Source organism: Kogia breviceps, chromosome 2 (assembly GCF_026419965.1).
Source record: "Kogia breviceps isolate mKogBre1 chromosome 2, mKogBre1 haplotype 1, whole genome shotgun sequence".
Classification (NCBI taxonomy): Eukaryota; Metazoa; Chordata; class Mammalia; order Artiodactyla; family Physeteridae; genus Kogia; species Kogia breviceps.
In genome coordinates, this window is record NC_081311.1 from 35,797,750 (window position 1) to 35,816,264 (window position 18,515).

The window sequence follows — 18,515 nt, forward strand, 5'->3', positions numbered from 1 at the left end:
ATCATCTGCAAATATTTTCTCCTACCCTGTAGGTTTTTTCATTTTGCTGTGCAAAAGCTTCTAAGTTTGATTAGGTCCCATTTGTTTATTTTTGCTCTTATCTCCCTGGTCTGTTCTCATGATTAAATGGGTGAGAGTCAGGGAAGACATTTGTAAAGTATGTGCTAGACCCTGTGCTGCATCCTTTCCATATTAGTACATTCAGTGGGAATACATTCTATGAACGACCATGTGACTGGAATAGCTCTAGGTAAGCAAAATTTCAGTTACTTGTTGGCATTTTAGCTCCCGGCAAATCAGAGAGAACATTGGGTAACACTGGGTTGCAATCTGTGGACGATCAGATGGAGATGGAAAACGGCTGTGCTGCATTGCTCTGAGCACTTCCTGTGGCCTCTCATTCCTCCACGAACCTATGGGATAGGGATCTTGTTCCTGCTTTTGGAAACTGAGCCTCAACCAGTTAATTGCCCAAAGTCACAACACAGAAGGAACCTGTATTTGAACCCAGGTCTAGGGGGCACCACATGGCTGTTATGAACTGAACAGTGAAGCCCTAACCCTAGGATCTTAGAATGTGACTGTCTTTGAGATAGGGCCTTTGATTGAAGTTGATGAGGTCATAAGGGTGGGGCCCTAATCCAATATGACTGATGTCCACATAAGAAGAGGAATGATCAGGAGACTATTGGGGAAAATGGCTAGAGACTTGTTAGCATTGCCTCTGCTTCCTGAAATCTGGATTCTTCCACTACATTGGTTTTATTGGTGCCAGTTACTATGCAACTTGTGTTGTGAGGGTGAGGATATACCACAGTGACTGTCAACATCCCTCTCAAAGCTCGTAATCTAATGGGAGGACTAACAAACGTCAGTTACTGTGGTTGTGATAAAAGGGCTGAGTGGTACAGAAGAAGAAAGTTTGTCTCAGCCTACTGGAGTTGATGGGATCTGAACTGGGGCTCGGTAGGAGCAGGGCTTTGGTTGGTGGGAGGTGGGGGGGGGCGATCATTTGCTATTTCTTCTTTCCGGGCATGATTCTCCACTTGATGGTAATCCTGGCACCCCAAATCCCACAGCAGGGGTTTGGGTGTCAAGCAGGGCTCTACGTGGCTTCCAGCAAAACACTGTCAGCAAATTCCTCGGTCACACAACAAGCAGAGGCTGGCTCTTAAACTCAGCTGGTGTGTGGACTCCTCCATAACTTTCTAAACTGGTGAAAAGATCAGAGCTGAGCCTGTGTTGACAAAACACTAAGAACTGGGTAAACTGGCTCTGTTCTCAAGTGGAAGTGTGGCAGAGACTGATTAGGTCAGAAAACGGTTTCCTTTTTTCCTTGGTTGTGTCCTCCAGCCTTCCCTGAAGCCTTCCCCTGTTCTGGCCCCTGACATGGGGTAAAAGTAAAATGGGCTACATTATGAGCACTTTCCATGCACAGTCCTTCCAAGTTCTTTCCCACTCTGCAAAAGCCTTGCGAAAGGTGATGCTGAAAGGTGAAGGGAGTTTTGCTCAGAGGATGCTGCTTTCCTACCTCGCTGAACGCCTGGGGTCTCTAGCCACCTCCATGGTATCACTAACCTAAGACAAAGCTTCAGGCACTGTAACAATGGGGCAGAGATATGAATCAGCAACCTTCTGACTTGAATGTCTGTCTTCAGCCCAACAGAATTCCCCAGGCAAGTTATTAATAAAACAAAGCTGTTATCTAAGTAGCCGAAGAAAGCAGTCTGTCTTTCAAATCACTTGGGCCGTTCTTTGGTACTCAATTACTTTCAGAAGATGATTTGGATTAGATTAATTTAACAAAAAAAGAAATTGTTCTAAAGTGTATGTGGACACACACCTCAAGTATTATTCGAGGGCCAGTCTGCCATCTTAAAAGTAAACAGTTCAGAAATCTTTAGAAAATGTTTATCGTCTCAAATAGTCAACAAACATTCATAAAATTTGCTACGGTAATACTTACTGGAAACTTTTAAATGAAGGTTATGATCTGCAACTACTGATAATGAAGAATGACACACAGCAATAAATTATGCAATCAAAATTTTAATAACAAAGATACTATTTTTAACATGGTCAAATATACTTGGCTAAGTCCAGATCTTAAAAAAACAAAAGTGTCTAGCCCAACAGTACAACCATACAGCTTTGTACAGAACATTCCATAGATCAACAGAAAATACAGTTGAGCACAAAAATAAAAAATATTTAAAGAGAATCTCTAAGCAGCATTTTATTTCTGCAAAACAGACATATAGTACTGATTAAATATCTACAAGTGCTTTTCCTTTACAAAAATACATATATTCTTAATAGACTAAGTCATTAACAATGACCTGGGTAATCTTTCACTTCAATTTGAATGATTTATAAGCTAAATCTTACAACCACAAAAAGGTTTTTATTTGTATTAAGATGTTACCACTTTTGACCAAAAAAAAAAAAAAAGCTTAAAATATTTTATATTTCAAAGGAAAATTAGCAACATAACTGTACAATATAGTCTATGATGGTTTCATTTAAAGTGAGGGCTACTCTATTAAAAACTGGTGCTTTGCTGTTGTGTTGCCAGATGCAGGAACGCAGCAGAACACTGGTGCTCCCCCCACGAGCTCTTGTCGACCACAGCTTCATAAGGACACTTGGGCCCCCATCCCCATTCAAAAAAATACAGCGAAAGAAAACCAACCCCAAACAACGTTAGGCTGATCCCATTCCATTTATAATGTGCAGAACTCCTGCTCTGCTGGACTGATGGGAAGTCCACGAATACATAATCTATTCACTATCTCTGCACTGCCCAGAAATATTTACTCTTCAGTTTGTACTAGATTAGTTTCTTATTCCATGAAGCTCTGAAAGATGGAAGAAAACTGGACCCAGTATTTAATATGTTTCACTTGATTCTAGATTTAAAGGTTATTAAAATTAAAAAGCATTTCTGAATAATGACTCAAGTTTTGAATCCTAGAGAAAAGGGCATAACAAGTATTCGGACACATTCTAATGAGCATTTAAAATAATTTATTTTTGTTTAATTTTGTAACTTTCTGAAAAGGAAGTACTCGAGCATTTTAATTCTATTTCAAAATATAGTAAGGATAGCAAATAAACATACTACTTGTGAAAACTACATTACATTAGGAAGAGAATCACTTTTAAATTATTTGGGAAAAAATGCCACTGTTTTAAGAAAAAACTATGAAAACCCTGTAATGTATATTTGAGTACATTTTAATGAACTTTCAATCTGAACTTTTTTTTAACAAAATACTACTGAACTAGGTATATCAAGTAAATCCAGAATTAGTTGGTTATTTTGTGCTTTCAAAGGGTTTGAGTTTCTAGTATATTTAATATTTTTCAATTTTTATAAACCAGATCTGGCAGACATGTTATATTCCTTATTGTAGGGATAGGTATATATCTTAAAATAATAGCATTTCATGTTTTTATGTTTCTAACCCAGAAAATTAAAGTTACGGCAAACTCACTCATTTTTGTAATTCCCACAACCATTATCTGTATCTCACTGGTATAAAGCATAGCCTGCTGGAAAATTCCTTATGGTAAACCAGAGTATATAATGGAGTGCATCCATCTTTATCCGATCCAATGAGGTTTACCAGGTGGCCTGTCAGGAAGACTTCATAATGTGAGCTTTACTTGAGGTGGCCCACAGCACGGGCTCCCCAAAAGACTGGTGTGAGGACAGGGCTTAACCTGGTGTATATGCTCTTCATCTGGGGCTTATCTTGCCGAATTTGGCTGTATGGCTAGATTCTAAAAACAAAGTCATTGCTGAGAAACAAGACAAAGAGTTTTACTTTAAAAAAAAAAAAAAAAACAAACCACAGGCCTTGAGGAAAATTTTGCTTTTGAATACAGAAAAAGCATTTACTTATGTGAATCCAACAGAATGCACTATTTTCTATTACAAGTAAGCATGTCCGCACTTTTACCAAAGTCTGTCTGTAATAAAATTTCTCATATTACTAAGAACCCAGGAACTAAATAAGCATAATTTTAGTCTGTATCGCCTCCATGGAATAAAAAGCTTCTCAAATTAGAATTTAAAATCTCAATTTCAATTTTCTTTTTCTTTTCAAAGTATGTATTTCTCCCACTTTTCATCCAGAGGGAGGCTATTTGTTGTGTTAATCTCTTTTTCACCTTTGAGGATTTCCTAAGATCTGTCAGATGGTGCTGGAAAAACAAGAAACATAGCTGAAAGGAAGTATGCTCTCATTATTGCAAGAAAAACCTGCATTTGATTGATCTTACCATGAAAATTAAGTTTAAAGCCTTTCTTTGGTGATATTTTAGCAATTACTCAAGGTTATTGCCTAATTATATAAAAGTAACTTGCAGTCTAAAAATTTCCAACCTCCAAACAGTTAAACTGTCTCTCTAACATGGTTATTAACAGTAAAATGTCTTTGGTGATAACTATTTTCTTATGAAAATCTTTCATTTCAAAAAGAGATTATTCTAACTTACAAGAGCCTATTTAGATACAAAACCATTGATAAGAGACAGGGACAGAAAACTCAAAATTTATGCAGTAAATCTAAAACAGAAATGCACTTTAGCAATGAGGCACTTTCTCTTAAATAGTTCAATAAAGCTAAACAGTTCACAATATTATATAACATACTCTTTTTCCCTTAAAGAATCATTTTAAGTTACACATAGTTGAGCAAACTCATTACATTTATCAAATGTGGCATATTAATATGGGACAGATTTTTAATGAATAAAGAAAAATACTTTTCTAAAAGTAGTTAAAAGACATCACCCCAAGGTATCTGGACCTCAGACTGAATGACCTAATACTACCTCATCAGTGAATCTTTTAGTTTATTTGTTTTTATACTTAAAAGCATTCTGTTAATCTGGAGAAAGGGCCATATTTGGATTTTTCTATTAACTAATGTGATTACTTCCGTTAAAGTGATATCTATAAATAAAGCACAGGCCTTCTTTAGATCCAAGGTTCCTTGACCCTTGTACATCTATGATATCTGAAGCAGAGAAAACAGATGACAAAATCTTTTATGGAAGTAAAGTTCTTTCAGTTTGTCGCTTAAGAAACAAGAGATTAAAGAAAAACTTAATTTAGTTTTATTCTCCAATTTTGCAGATTCAGATGATTATTCCTATAGGCTGTTTGTATAAGGAGTTTATCTTATTAGCACCCCAAGTTTGTAAAACTAACCACCTGTATATTTTTGCCTGTAAATTTTTCTATACCTCGTTTCTTACAAATTCCACAACCTGACTCGGGATAATTAACTAGGGATTAGTGTATTACTAGACATGAAAGTAGTCCCATACTTAAAACCATGGTTGAATATATATGAAGAAGTCTGTGGTTCTAACAGTAATACCACATTACTCAGGGCCATCATAAAACGTGTACCTTTCCCCATATAACTATGCCCTTCTTTATGCATGGTTTTCACATGTTTTGGCACATATTCCATTGCATTTCAATAAAAGTGTTAATATATTAACATTAAATAAAGGAATTTTATATAAAAGTATTCTCAATTCCATAATTGCTTCCTATATATTTCCTTGGAAAATAGTGACATTACATAAGATGAGGCAACAAGCCAAATTTAATGAGATCATGTATATAAAACTCATTTAAGGCTGCAAGTTTTGTCTGGGAACCCAAAAACATCCAGGTCTCATTTGTGGATTTTAAAATGCACTCTCAATTTATTTTGAGTTAATTAAAATCAGCTTCCATAAGTAATCACTGACCTAGATGTGACAAGTTTACAAGAAATCTAAAAATTTCTTAGGGATGTCAGGGAACTAACTGCATTTGACAGCGTAGCAAAATAATTTCTGTAGCTGGGGAGTAAGTTCAGTTTCTGGTTTAGGGTAATGGTCTGTGCCAACCATTTTTAAAGAGTTAACAAAAACTTGCCTTTTAAATTCTCTTTGTGAGCCCCTCCAAGCACAAACACAGTCTAACAAAGTGAAATTTTAAAAGTATTGCCATAACCTTTTTCACAAAAGTCAGGCCAAAAACAACAGAAAACTTTAGACTTTCTGACTTAAAACAAAGATATAAGGAAAAGATAATTATGAAGTTTCAGCCTTTTATATTGTGAAATGCATCAAGATTTAGCTGTATTTTGTATGTGTTTCTTGTTCGTACACTGTTTTATTTCTAAGAAGCATTTTGAGATTCAAAAGGCATTACCTTGTGATACATTTTACTGGAAAATGTAGCACATCTACTATGTATACAGTATAAAAACTATGTGTGTAACACACAGATTGTGCTCATGTCAGATTTCTAGAACAAATATTTTTTCCTAACTTTCAAGATTATTTCCTAGGTATTTCAGAGGTTAACTTTGAAACTGAGGAAATAGGCCTAAGTTTCAAAGCAATTAGTAAAACGTAATTTCCAAAGAAGTTTATGAAAAATAATGTAAATGTTAAGAGGTTTAAAATGAAGTTCTTCATATAATTTAAGGTGACAAGACTTTTTTTGACTTGCAGACTCATCTCAAAATGAATGGAAGACTTAAAAAAATGCAAAATCAAGGACATTGTCATAGCTCTGACCTTAAAGAACTTATGTATAAAACAATAATCCCATTTCCCCGATTACTACAGGATCTAAAATGAAATATCCTCAAACCATTAATTCTGGTTAGCATATTTATCTATTACACTGCATTTTTTCTATTTTATGTGTATGGTTTGGAAATGTGACAGGTTACTAACAGTTTTAATCTACAACTGTTTTGAGATTTTTGAAATCCATAAAATAGCTAATGTTACCTGCTCTAAAAATCCTAATACTTAAATCATCATAACCTTCTGCATGCCACAATGACACACACCTAAGGCCAACTGAAAAAGGGAAACAATGTACTTCATTAGATAAGAGCCACAGTATAACAACGCACACATAAAGTGGGCTACATGACGGCGATGACATTTCATGAAGCAGCACCCGCTCGTCATAAGGCATTATGAAAGATTAACCTCACTTACACATTAATTTTGTTAGAAGTAAATGTGACCAGCTGCCAACATTTCAAATGGTTGTGAATCTCACTTCAGCTCTCCAGGAAGTCACATACGTTTTCTGGAGGGTGAACAGGCCCTCCCTGTGCGACTGGTAGACTACACAGACAGATGACTCAAAATGCCTACAATTATGATGTGCTCTAATGTAAAGAACAATTGGAATTCTTCCCCAAAGGACTTGCACACTCAAGAGTGAACTATTTTGCACACAAAAAGCTTACTGAGAACAGGACCGTGGCTCAAGGACCACTTTTCTAAATATATTTCCCATACAAAATAATTTTAAGATATAATAATTATTAGTTCCTTGTACAGTACTCTATTTAAACAAGAATTAATCAAATAGTAAGTATGTGAAAACTGCAACACCACAAAGATTGAGCCATATTACTAGTGTAATCAAACATCAGAACAATCTTGGAACAGGCAAGCAAAATATTCAGAAGGCTGAATCGCGGCTGCACACCTAACTGCTTTCGACCATGACTTGTACTGTGCACTGTGAGGCAGCACAGATACCTTATGCAGATGGTTCAGTAGCAGAATGGCACTTGGTTTGCTCTTAATAGAAACAACAAAAATGCAACTGACAATTTAGAGACAGACAATGGCCTTATTCGCATGCTGAAAATCTGGTTGTGTCCCTCCAGTCCACACACCGTTCACTGTGCAGTCTGTCGATGAGTAAACACGTAGTACAGGATTCATTCAGTGGGATCTAGGCCCCATGGCCTAACCAAAATCAATTCTTGGTCGATACTGCAGTACCATGGGGTATGACTATAAAATAAAAACAGATGATGAATAAGACTGTTGATATAAAAACAACATAGATCATACATAAAAGACTTTAAGAATGTGCAGTTATAGCTTACAGTATTTCCTGGTACCGGTGATTATGACAATTGAGGTTGTAATTATCATTAAGACTATATTCTTAAACAGCTACTATTTTCTAGAATCAGTCAAGTTTTCCATAACTGGCAACAAAGGTCAAGCTGGAAGGCCTGCAGATGTCATACTGCTTGCATATGTGAATAGTACTGATGTTAATACTCAGGGTGAGGCAGGGCCTGTGTGGAGGATGGAAAGCTCTCACCTGCATTCACCTGTGGGGCTGAACAAGACAAGCCCGCAGGCTGGACTCCGTCAGGGCTGCTGTTTGTGAGAGCCCACTGAGTCACGAATTAACAGAGACCTCCTGCTATGAATCTAGGAAAACTGGGATAGTGTTTACAAATCACACATCTTAACTTTGACGCTTCTTTTTAGGATTTAAAACTTAACTGTCATTTAAAAAATTTTGAAAAACAAGTAACTAATTGTTAGACGAAACCGCCTCCTTTCAATAGTTGATACTACTAAATATTTGGACTTGACTATTACGTAACTGAATGGTTCAGACTGTCCTTCAGTTTTGCTCTACGTAGGGAAGGTATCATACATCAACATACAGCACTGGAGAGGAAACAGTTTCCTGTGGTAAAAGCCACACTGCTACTTCTGCGTCTTTTTTACCCTCTGTTTTGTCATATCACATAGAACTCAAACATCAAAGAAAGGGTCTGAAGAACCAATGATTTTCCTTTTCTTAAAGGTGCAGATTCCCCTTTTTAAAATGAAATTTCCAGGAGCTACTTTTATGAAAACAAGAAAGGGCTAAAAAAAAAAAAAAAAAAAAAAGCAGTAAAATTGTAGGGAAACTTCATTGTCGTGTGATAAAATAGAGACATAAGATTATGTCTAAAATACATTTAAAAAAAAAAAAAAAAAAAAAAGGAAGGGCTGAGATGGCTACTGACTCGTTTCCCCCCTTGTCTCTGTGTAGGTGAATGCAAAAATCCTGTCTTTCTTTCTTTCCTATAGACAACAGTGGTAGACTGAAAAACCCTGAAAATGACTGTTTCTGTAGGTATCATCGCTATGCTACATCCTGGGAAGTCTCTCTCACCATTCAGCTCAGTGTTGGACTGGAGGGTAGGAATGAAAATTCCTAGATCTTGCTGTTCCCAGCTGAAGAAGTAAGGTGATGCCCTACAGTTTTCTAAGAACTGGAGTAAAAGTCACAGTCTCTCAGGGTTTCCATGGTCTAAATCTATTGTGGTTAAATTTTGCTTCCTTGTTTTTATTTAAACTTTATTCTGTTCCCTCTGAATCAGAATATCTGTGAGTGGGACACAGAAATCTGTATTTTACAAAACTCCCTGGGTTTTCTGAAGTTCAGGCAGAGTTGGAGACTGCTACCTAGACATCGTATTAACCTAACTTGACTACTTCCCATCCTACCTGACCCAACCCAGAGCTTGCCTCTCATCATAATAATCTTTCTAGCTTTGCTTTCCATTCCTGTTGAATCTGCATACTTTCTGCAAATAATTAAGTCACTCGTTCAAAAATCCATTCATCATGCATAGAAAAATCCATCACCAATTCTACTAGGATGTAGGAAGAGAGGGAAGTAAAATGGCTTGGTTTGTCAGTGGTTGGGATTTTCTCAGTTTTTGGCTGAAAACGGTTTTGTTTTCTCCTCCAAGTAACCATTCGTATGTGTGTGTGTCCTATGACAACGTGAAGTTTAAGAATTATTGGTGTTACAAAACTGGAAACGGTTAAGGTATACTTTAAGTCCTATTTGTGTTTCAGTTCGCCTGCTGAGGTACAATGGCACTGCGCGCACTGTAATGAAACGTGGCCTGTCACTCCTCTTAGTGTTATGGGGCCACACTGAGCGGACACTGCCAGTCCTCGGTCTCATCATTTACTAAAAGAATCCATACTTCCAAAGTATATATATTTCAAATGTGATAGTTTTAGAAAATGATAAAAATTGACTGGTTGATGTACTGTTTTTCTTAAAAAATAAATTATTTACCATAAAAGTAACTTGGTTTTAGATTTAGAAAGTATAGAAAACCACCAAGAAAAAGAGAATCATTTAAATCCCACACCCAAAGATAACCACCATAGTCATTTTTATGTACATCCATCTAGTCTTTTTGTCTACATTATTTCTCTTTTTAAAACTGGAATCACGCTACACATATTGTTTGCTAAATAATTTTGTCCATAAAAGAATTTTGTCCATTAAAAAATTCCATAAACTTATTTCTACACTATTTAATATGGTCATATGTGATCATTGATAAAGGCTACATATGATACCTTTATAGAAATTATAATAAATTATCAACAAATCTTTTACTGCATATTTAAGTTTTTTTCTTTTTTTTGCTATTATGAATTTATTGTGACCCAATGATCTATTCCCCACTCCCCACCCTATCTCCTGCACCCTTAGGGTTGGTTCCTAGAAGTAGAACTGCTGATTCAGACAGCATAAGCATTTTAAAAGGCTTTTTGGTAAATGCTATCACACTGGACTTTAAGAAAGTTGTCTATTTTTACATTTCTGAAAGAAATATGAGTGCTCATTCTTCAGTAGCCTCATCAATAATGAGTACTATTCCTTTCCTCTCTCTTAATTTGGAAATTTAATAAGCATAAAATAGTATTTTATTTCTTCTTCCATTTTGACTTATAAATAAGTTAACCATCTTTATATGTTTACTAGCCAGTTGTGTTTCCTTCTTTTGTGATTTGTCTTATCATGTCTTTTGTTCATCTTTCTCTGGAAAGTTAACTCTGTCCTACAGATTTGTATGGATTCTTTACGTATTAGGGCAGCAAATCTTTCTGTCATATATTGCAAATATTCCTTATTTACGGTATTTTTGCCATGTACTTTGCAGTATTAGTAGTCAACTTGGTTTGTTTTCTTTCCTTTTACAAGTACAATGAGAAAGGCCATCCTCACTCTAGGTTAGTTAGCTATGCTCTCTTCCTGATCTTTGATGGTATCATTTTTAATGTGTACCATTTTAGCCATGAAAAACACCTATAATGGCAGGTATGGATTGAATCCCCCCACCCTATCACCACCACCAAAAGTCTCAGTACAATTAACTGAAAACAAACCCTACTAGATCACATCCCACCCCAACATATATGCTCCAAGTTCCCCGATTCCCCGGTCAACTACTGTCTCTGCTCCAGGCCCTTGGCCACCTTGCAGCCCTCAAACCACCAAACACGACCACATCTCTGGATCTTTGCACTGCGTGCCCCCGGCCTAGAGGGCCCTACCCCAGATAGACACACAGCTCTTACTCTCACTTCTTTTTGATCAAAAAAACCCCAACTCAAAGAGGTCTTCCCTTGGCTATCTTATCTAAAATAGTCTATTTATCTACTTTAATTTTTCTTCTAACACTATAAATTTTACTCATTTATCTTTCATCTGTTATCATTAGAGTATAGGCTCCATGAAGGAAATTAATTTTTTTCATTTTTACTTCTACGTTCCCAGGACCTAGAAGACTGCCCAGTGCATAATTAAGGGCTCAATAGATATTTGTTAATCTTTTTACCCTCCACTAATTTGAAATACTCTTGATAGATTCATGTTCCTGAGCTATTCTTTTTATTCATGTATCTATGTTTAAGATAGTACCGGATTTTAATTACTTCAGCTTTAAAATACATTTCAGGCGGTGGCCATGCATGTGCTCCGTGATTACTCATTTAAAAATGGGACTGACCAGAGGCACCAAGTTATACTTCCTGATGAACTTTAGAATGACTGACTTTGTCAAGTTAAATAAGAATCTGGTAAAAATGTGTTTGAAACTATACTAAACTTCATAATTTAATTATGGGAAGAACTGACATCACTATAATATTTAACGTACTAAATTTCGTGTGCGCACAGTGGGATTGTGGTTACATATGAGAAGGTCTTTGATCTTAGGAAACATACGCTGAAGTATTTAGAGGTCAACTGTCATGATATGTGCAATTTAATTTCAAGCGGCTCCGTAAAGAAACAATAGATATATTTATAAAGAGATTAACACAATAAGGAGAAGAGGAAGAAAGGGAAAGGGGGGCAAAAAATGTAGCAAAATGTTAATTGCTAAATCTAAGTAAAAGATATTCCTTTGTATTACATCAACTTTGTTGTTGTTTTGAAAATTTTCAAAATAAGAAGCTTGCAGGAAAAATTAGGACTTAACATCAAATTTTATCAAATGCCTTTTCAGCATCTACTAGTATTTATTTGACTTGGTGTTTTTAGGATATAATATATATATAATTTCCCTCTCCCCAGCATGAAGCCATTCTTGCATTTCTGATAAAAATACTACTTGGTCTTGGTTTATTATTCTTCTAGCATATTATTTTAGTATATTTAGTATGTTATTTATCATCTTTGTTTTTATGTTCAAAATAAGATTTGATACTCGTTTTCTAATTGCAGGTTCTCTGTCAGTTTTTGCTTTCATGATTATGTTAGCTTTGTAAAATGAAACTGAAAAAATTCCATCTTTTTCAATGACTTAAACCAATTTAGAATGAGAATGATCTATTCCTTGAAAATATGAGAGAATGTGACCATTAAAAGTAGTTTTATATTTAGGTATCCGTAATTTAATTTTTTTTTATGTCTTCCATAATTTAGTGATTTACATTTTCTTCTTGGGTGAATGTTGGTCCACTATTATTTTCCTAGAAAACTGTCTATTTCATGAAATTTTCACAAAATTAAAAAATTTAATAGTATAAAGCTACACATATAATAATACTTTCTTATAATAGTGATAATTTTTTCCTTGAAATTTTCTAGGTGATTTTTGGGTAAAGATGTTCTGACAGGACTATACTCTATAATGAAGTGTTGAAGTAAGAAAAGGAAGTGTGTGTGGATTTTTGAAAATTTGGTCTTATTCTAGTTCTCTAAAACTTTAGATCAGAGTTTAAGAATATCTTTATTTCTCAGGAAATAAACAGACATCAGTGCCAAGAGTAAAAGCAAAAATCCATGTATGTATGAGTTATAACTAAAGGCAGGAGCATCACTACAATTCATCCCGAAGTCAGCTGAAACATCTACGCATATCTCACCAGCTCAGTTAAATTATTTACTCACTCCTCACCCTCAACTGCATAATATAAGGAGAAGGATAATTTTTTTTTTCTCTAAATGATTTTCTATTGGCCTTTATAGTTGCTAAATGTGCTTACTCCATTACTAAAAACAACAGGACTTAAAAAGTGTGTATTAAGAAACACACATTTTAATGACAGTGTGGGGATTTCCACAATCACAGCACTGACAATGAGACTGAGGGAAATTCTAGATAAAATGCTAATTTAACGTTTTTGATTTGAAGTGGTTCTTCTGATACTTAATATATACTTATTTGTCCCAACCGTAAAATTGCAACATCAGAGGTAAGTTTGCTGGTTAAGTTTGTTATATAATTACAATTCTCCTTTCTTGGCTCCAAGGAAATAATTATGAAGACTAATTTCTGGGATAAAAGAACAATGGAGATTTTTAAGAAACACCATGCTTAATCCATAGATTAAGGGTGATCATCTCTACACTCAACAGTAATCCTTACTATTCTACACTAAGTCTCTTCTGTTTTCCAAATTTTTAAAATGTACTTATATTAGATAAACTTTTCTCAGAGGTATGTTCACGTTTTCTCAGTGCATTACTAAACCAGTTCACTATCATTTCTGCGCTAGAGGAGGTAACTCAAGTATAGTCCTTAGGACAAGGCCTAGTAAGCAAGCTCACAACTGCATTTAGCTGTTGCTGCTATTCAGCTTCACCTAATCTGGCATTTTATCTTTCACTTGTGGGTGAATGATTAATTAAAAAAACACACACACAAAGAAGTGTTAAGTATAGAGCAGAGATCCAATATGGAGCAGAGATTTCTCATGGGCTGAAACCGGTAATTATTAAAAATTCCTGATGCATAAATGATGACCTTAACATTTATAACTTCATTTTTAGTTTGGCAAAATTAAATAGATAATTCAAGAGAACTAAAATAATGGGAAACTTTGGGGATATAAGTTGAAAAGATGAAGTTTTGTAGCTCAAGTAAGTCTTAGTTTTGCAAAGTTACATGTCTTAGGAACTTGAGTTTGGGGTGAAAGCAGTCACCTTTGTGGCAGGCAGGCATCATAGGGTCATATGTACAGTCGTGAGTGCCTCTTACCTGATACAAAGGGCCATCCTGAGGGCAGACTTGCGAAGCTGAGCAGTTCAGACACCGAAACTGCGGAGGAGATGAACTCATCAGATAAGAGGCATCCACAACTGGATACATATTTAAAATATTTTAACGTCAAAAAAGAGTCAACATGATTAAGTAAACACCTTCCAAAATATGGTAGTTGTTTTTGGAAAAAGTCTTTAATAACTTAGTGACTGGTGAATTTTAGCTTGAAATTATTTTAGTCTCTAGATATGAGTTTTGTTAATATTCTGCAAATATTTACCAAAATGGTGACCTATCCTTTACATCTCCTCTTCAAATACTAAATTCCTGAGAAAACCCTCACCTTCTCAATCCAGGAGGGGCGCCCTCTTTCTTCCAACTTTTCCTGTGAGTAATCTCTCCTAGATCTCCTCTTCAACCACCCTGAGAGGGAACACTGTTTGAGGATCTCAGAGCTCTGAGAGGGGCAGGGAACTTGCCTCAGCCTGTAAGCGATCCATGTTCTGTTTTAGATTAGGTTCTTTATATTCCTCCGATTAGACTCTTAGTCTCCATAACTATTTTAATAGCATTAGATTGTGAGCTCTTTGAGTCTGAATCTTATTCATATTTGCAATCTTAAGAGCTAAGGCACAGAACTGGCAAACAGCAGCCACTCAAATGTTTTATGAGTAAATCAATGAATGAACATATTTTTAAACTAGTGAGTAGATTCATTTCTAAATCTACCATCTTTTAACGGTTAACCATTCATATTAAAAAATCATTCCCAAATCTTGATTTTTCAATATTATCCTGAACCCTTATTAAGCATAAACATTTTAACTGTAATGGAATTATGAAACATAACACACTTTAAAATTATGCATATATGAATTCAACATCGTGTCCTTCAAAACAGAAAAAAAAAAAAGAACCAGGATAAATCTAACATCCCAGAGCAGGTTTTTAAAATATACTGTGGAAGAATATTTAAGTAAGCAATTATTAAAACAAATATACTGGTAGCTTTTAAAATAAAATTTTAGATATTTTCCATTTCCTGAAAGACTTTAGCAATTTTTTCCCTAGAAGTTGGTCCTTGAATTTCTGTACTGGGCTCATCAACATGCTGTAAGACACTCCCAGCACTGCTATCGTTGACAACCTTCCCCCTTCTCTCCGGAGACTCCCCATACTGGGGCTTATCAGACTTTGCCTAACTATGCAAGTCCCAAATAGCATTTAACAAGTAAAGAGGGTAGAAAGAGGCAAATTTCACTGTTTTTTTTTTTTTTTTTTTTTTTTTTCCTATTAATCTCTTTGGTATCAGTCAAGGTAGATGTTTGCTTTTCCTAAAATTGCTTGGTAATGCAAAGAAAACAAAGCAAGGAAAAAGTGGTGTGGTAGCTTTAGGTAGGGACTGGCAGGGGTTGTTGGAAGAGATAAAACCAACCAGGATTATCTGGGAAAAGGGGGAGGCCTGAGAGTAGGTACTCAACCTACCCAAGGAAAGGTAAGCAGGAAGAACATGAATTCATGGTGAAAGCTGAGGCTGAAGAGACAGAGATATTAACAGTTAGCTTGCAGACATGAGACTAAGTGTAGGAGGAGAGAATTATAATAATAATGAAAGCAAACATACATAAGCTATTAATAAAATAACATTTATTATGTCCGGCACTCTGCTAAGTACTTTATTATATAATATTTCATTAATTCTTACTAAAATTTTTCAAGATAGGTATTATTACCCCAATTTTAAGGACCAAAAAACTGAGGCAAAACTATGCAGCAGGATACAACTGGGAGGAAATAGCTGCAAAATACATAATAAAAGATGAATATCCAGAATACATAAAGAGCTCCTAGTAGTCGGTAAGAAAAAGATAGACTTCAAAATGGAAAAAAGGGGCAATGGATATGGAAAGAAACTTCACACAAGAAATACAAAATTGAAAATATGAAGTGTTGGTGAGGGTATCAGAAAATGGGCACTCATATACATCACTGGTATGACTATAAACTGCTAACAACTTTTTAGAGGACAATTTATCAGTATCTATCAAAATTTAAAACATACATACTCTGCTGTAAATCCACAACTGGAATTTAGCCACTAAATATGCTTCCACATGTGCAAAAAGATATATACACTGGAATACAGCATTGTTTGTAATGTCAAGATATTTGGAAAAAATCTAAAACGAGTCAAATCAAACGAGTATATTAATCAAATTATGCTACAACCACAGAAGTGGAATACTATCAACTTGTTACAAATAATTACTTTAAAATTTACTGATTCTCCACAAGACATATTAACAAATGAGAAAAAGAAGCTGCAAAACAATACATATGATCCCATTTATGTTTCAAAAAATGTGATGAACACTGTATGGGTATTATCAACAGAATCCATGTAATTAGATTGGTGATTAAGTCCCTTCCAAACTGAGGTCTAATTCTTCAATTCTACACCCTCAGTTTATGGACGTGGAAACTACAGGGCAGGCCAGTGGTCATGGATCATGTTCCCTAAAATCATCTTACTCAAAGGGTGGCCGCAAATATCAGGTGCACAGACAACACCTGGGAGCTTGTCAGAAATGCAGAATTTCTGTCCTCACCCCAGAACTACTGAATCAGAATCTATATTTTACCAAGATTCCCCAGGTGTTTTGTGATTTGCATTAAAGTTTGAGAAGCAATGGTTTTAAAAAAGGTACATTTTCTCCCACTAATAAGCAAAAGATGAACACCAATCTTGAGGTGCAAATACTGTTATGAACTGAAAAATTTCTGGGACTTAGCTAAGTTTGACTGGATATTTGATTCCTAAAGATAAAATAAAAGTCTTTCAAAAATGCATCACAATGAAGACAAGGATCCAGAAAGAGCACAGAGGACAGAAAGCAGGCTGAGCCTGAAGTGAAACCGTCCCAGGATAAAGGGGAGGAGTGGCCCAGGTGCCGTGTGGCACAGGCAGAAATGTCCTGCTCCTGAGGAGTGGAGGCAAAACTGACTCCCCGAGGTTCCCCCTAGGAGTCTAGCAAGAGGACAAGGCCAAGAGGTGATCTGAGTATGGGGGATCCTGCCTGAGGCAAAAGACCCAGAAAGGCAGAGGTGGCATCCAACATGAAGAGGAAAGAAAACCACAGATTCTACTCAGAGACACAGAGAAGAGTCCAGAACTTCAGAGGGCACCCCACAGCACCAAACAGAATAAAAGACTGCAAATGCCAGCCAAGTCAATCAAGAAATTTAATCCAATGCCAATCACAATCCCATTCTCAAACTCACCCAAACAATAAAGGGGGGAAAACTAGCCAACACAATTTAAAAAATAATAATAATGAGCTTTTTCCTAACAGATGCTGATAGACATCATAAAGTAATCTAGAAGGCCCAACTATTTTCCTTATAAGTTAGCTTGGACTTTATTTAAATATATCCCAAAGAAAATGGACAATTGAGGAGTTTTAGATAGGGGTGTTATGTGATCAGATTTTTATAAAAGCTATAATGTGAAATGCTGGTGTAGGATAAGTCCTACTCATAAGAACAAAACAATGTCCAGGAACATAGATATACACATCTGCATGTGAACACATAGGTCTAGATACATATGCACAGATAATGGTGACATCTCAAAACAATGAGGCAAAGTATGACTTATTCAATAAACTGTATTTCTGGCAAAAAATTCTTAGAATAAGTTTTAGAGTCTTAGCCTTGTTGTAGGTGTGTGTGTGTAAATGAACAAATCCCAGGTAGATTAAAATGTTTAATATAAAAAAGTACCAGAAGTAAGTGAAAGAACCATAAGGCGGTCATTAGTTTAGGAAATGTGCCGACCCCAGACCAAGACAGAGCCAGTTAGCAATGCCAGTAGAGAGAGTAACGAGAGCTTTTCAGGCAGTCTGGCATCTTGCTGGCAGTGAGGGGTAGAGATGGGAAAGGATGTGACTGCAATAAATATGCTGGAAGGGGCTTAATCAAGAAAGAAGTGTTTTATTGTTAGTTTGTCCATTCACTCCAACTGTCAGAATTCATCAATTATAATAACTCATAATTAACTGGAACATGCGCAAAAATTTAAAATTTGTTTAACAGAAAACAAATGGGAAACAGACTGAAATAAACAAAATGACCTTTAGGCTATATTTTGCCTAACTTCTACCTTATAAAAGACAAAACTTTCAATTTACTCTTCAAACAAATACTTACTGAGTATCTGTATGAGGTACTGCTTTAGGTGCTGGAGACTGAGCAGTGAGCAAATAATCACCCCTACCCTCAGGCTACAAGTTAGTTGGGGACTGACAGTAAACATACAGAAGAGGCATAGTGACTGTAGGAAATACTGTGGAGAAGGGCAAGGCATGACAA

General features: G+C 35.7%; 1 protein-coding gene across 9 annotated transcripts in view; it reads right to left on the reverse strand.

Annotated features, from left to right (window-relative positions):
- Positions 1 to 2,033: 2,033 nt before the first annotated feature.
- PCGF5 (polycomb group ring finger 5) overlaps positions 2,034 to 18,515 on the reverse strand; it is a 115,970-nt gene continuing 99,488 nt past the window's right edge. For 5 of the 9 annotated variants that reach the window (XM_059055482.2, XM_067025056.1, XM_059055486.2 and 2 more), the window contains exons 9-10: positions 14,142 to 14,201; positions 2,034 to 7,845 (exon numbers count right to left, since the gene is read on the reverse strand). In XM_059055482.2, the coding sequence (XP_058911465.1) occupies positions 7,798 to 7,845; positions 14,142 to 14,201 (108 nt within the window). In that variant the 3' untranslated portion in view covers positions 2,034 to 7,797. Of the gene's footprint in view, positions 7,846 to 14,141; positions 14,202 to 15,665; positions 15,679 to 18,515 lie in introns of those variants that run through there. The other 4 variants (XM_067025058.1, XM_059055487.2, XM_067025059.1 and 1 more) reach the window with 3 other exon arrangements.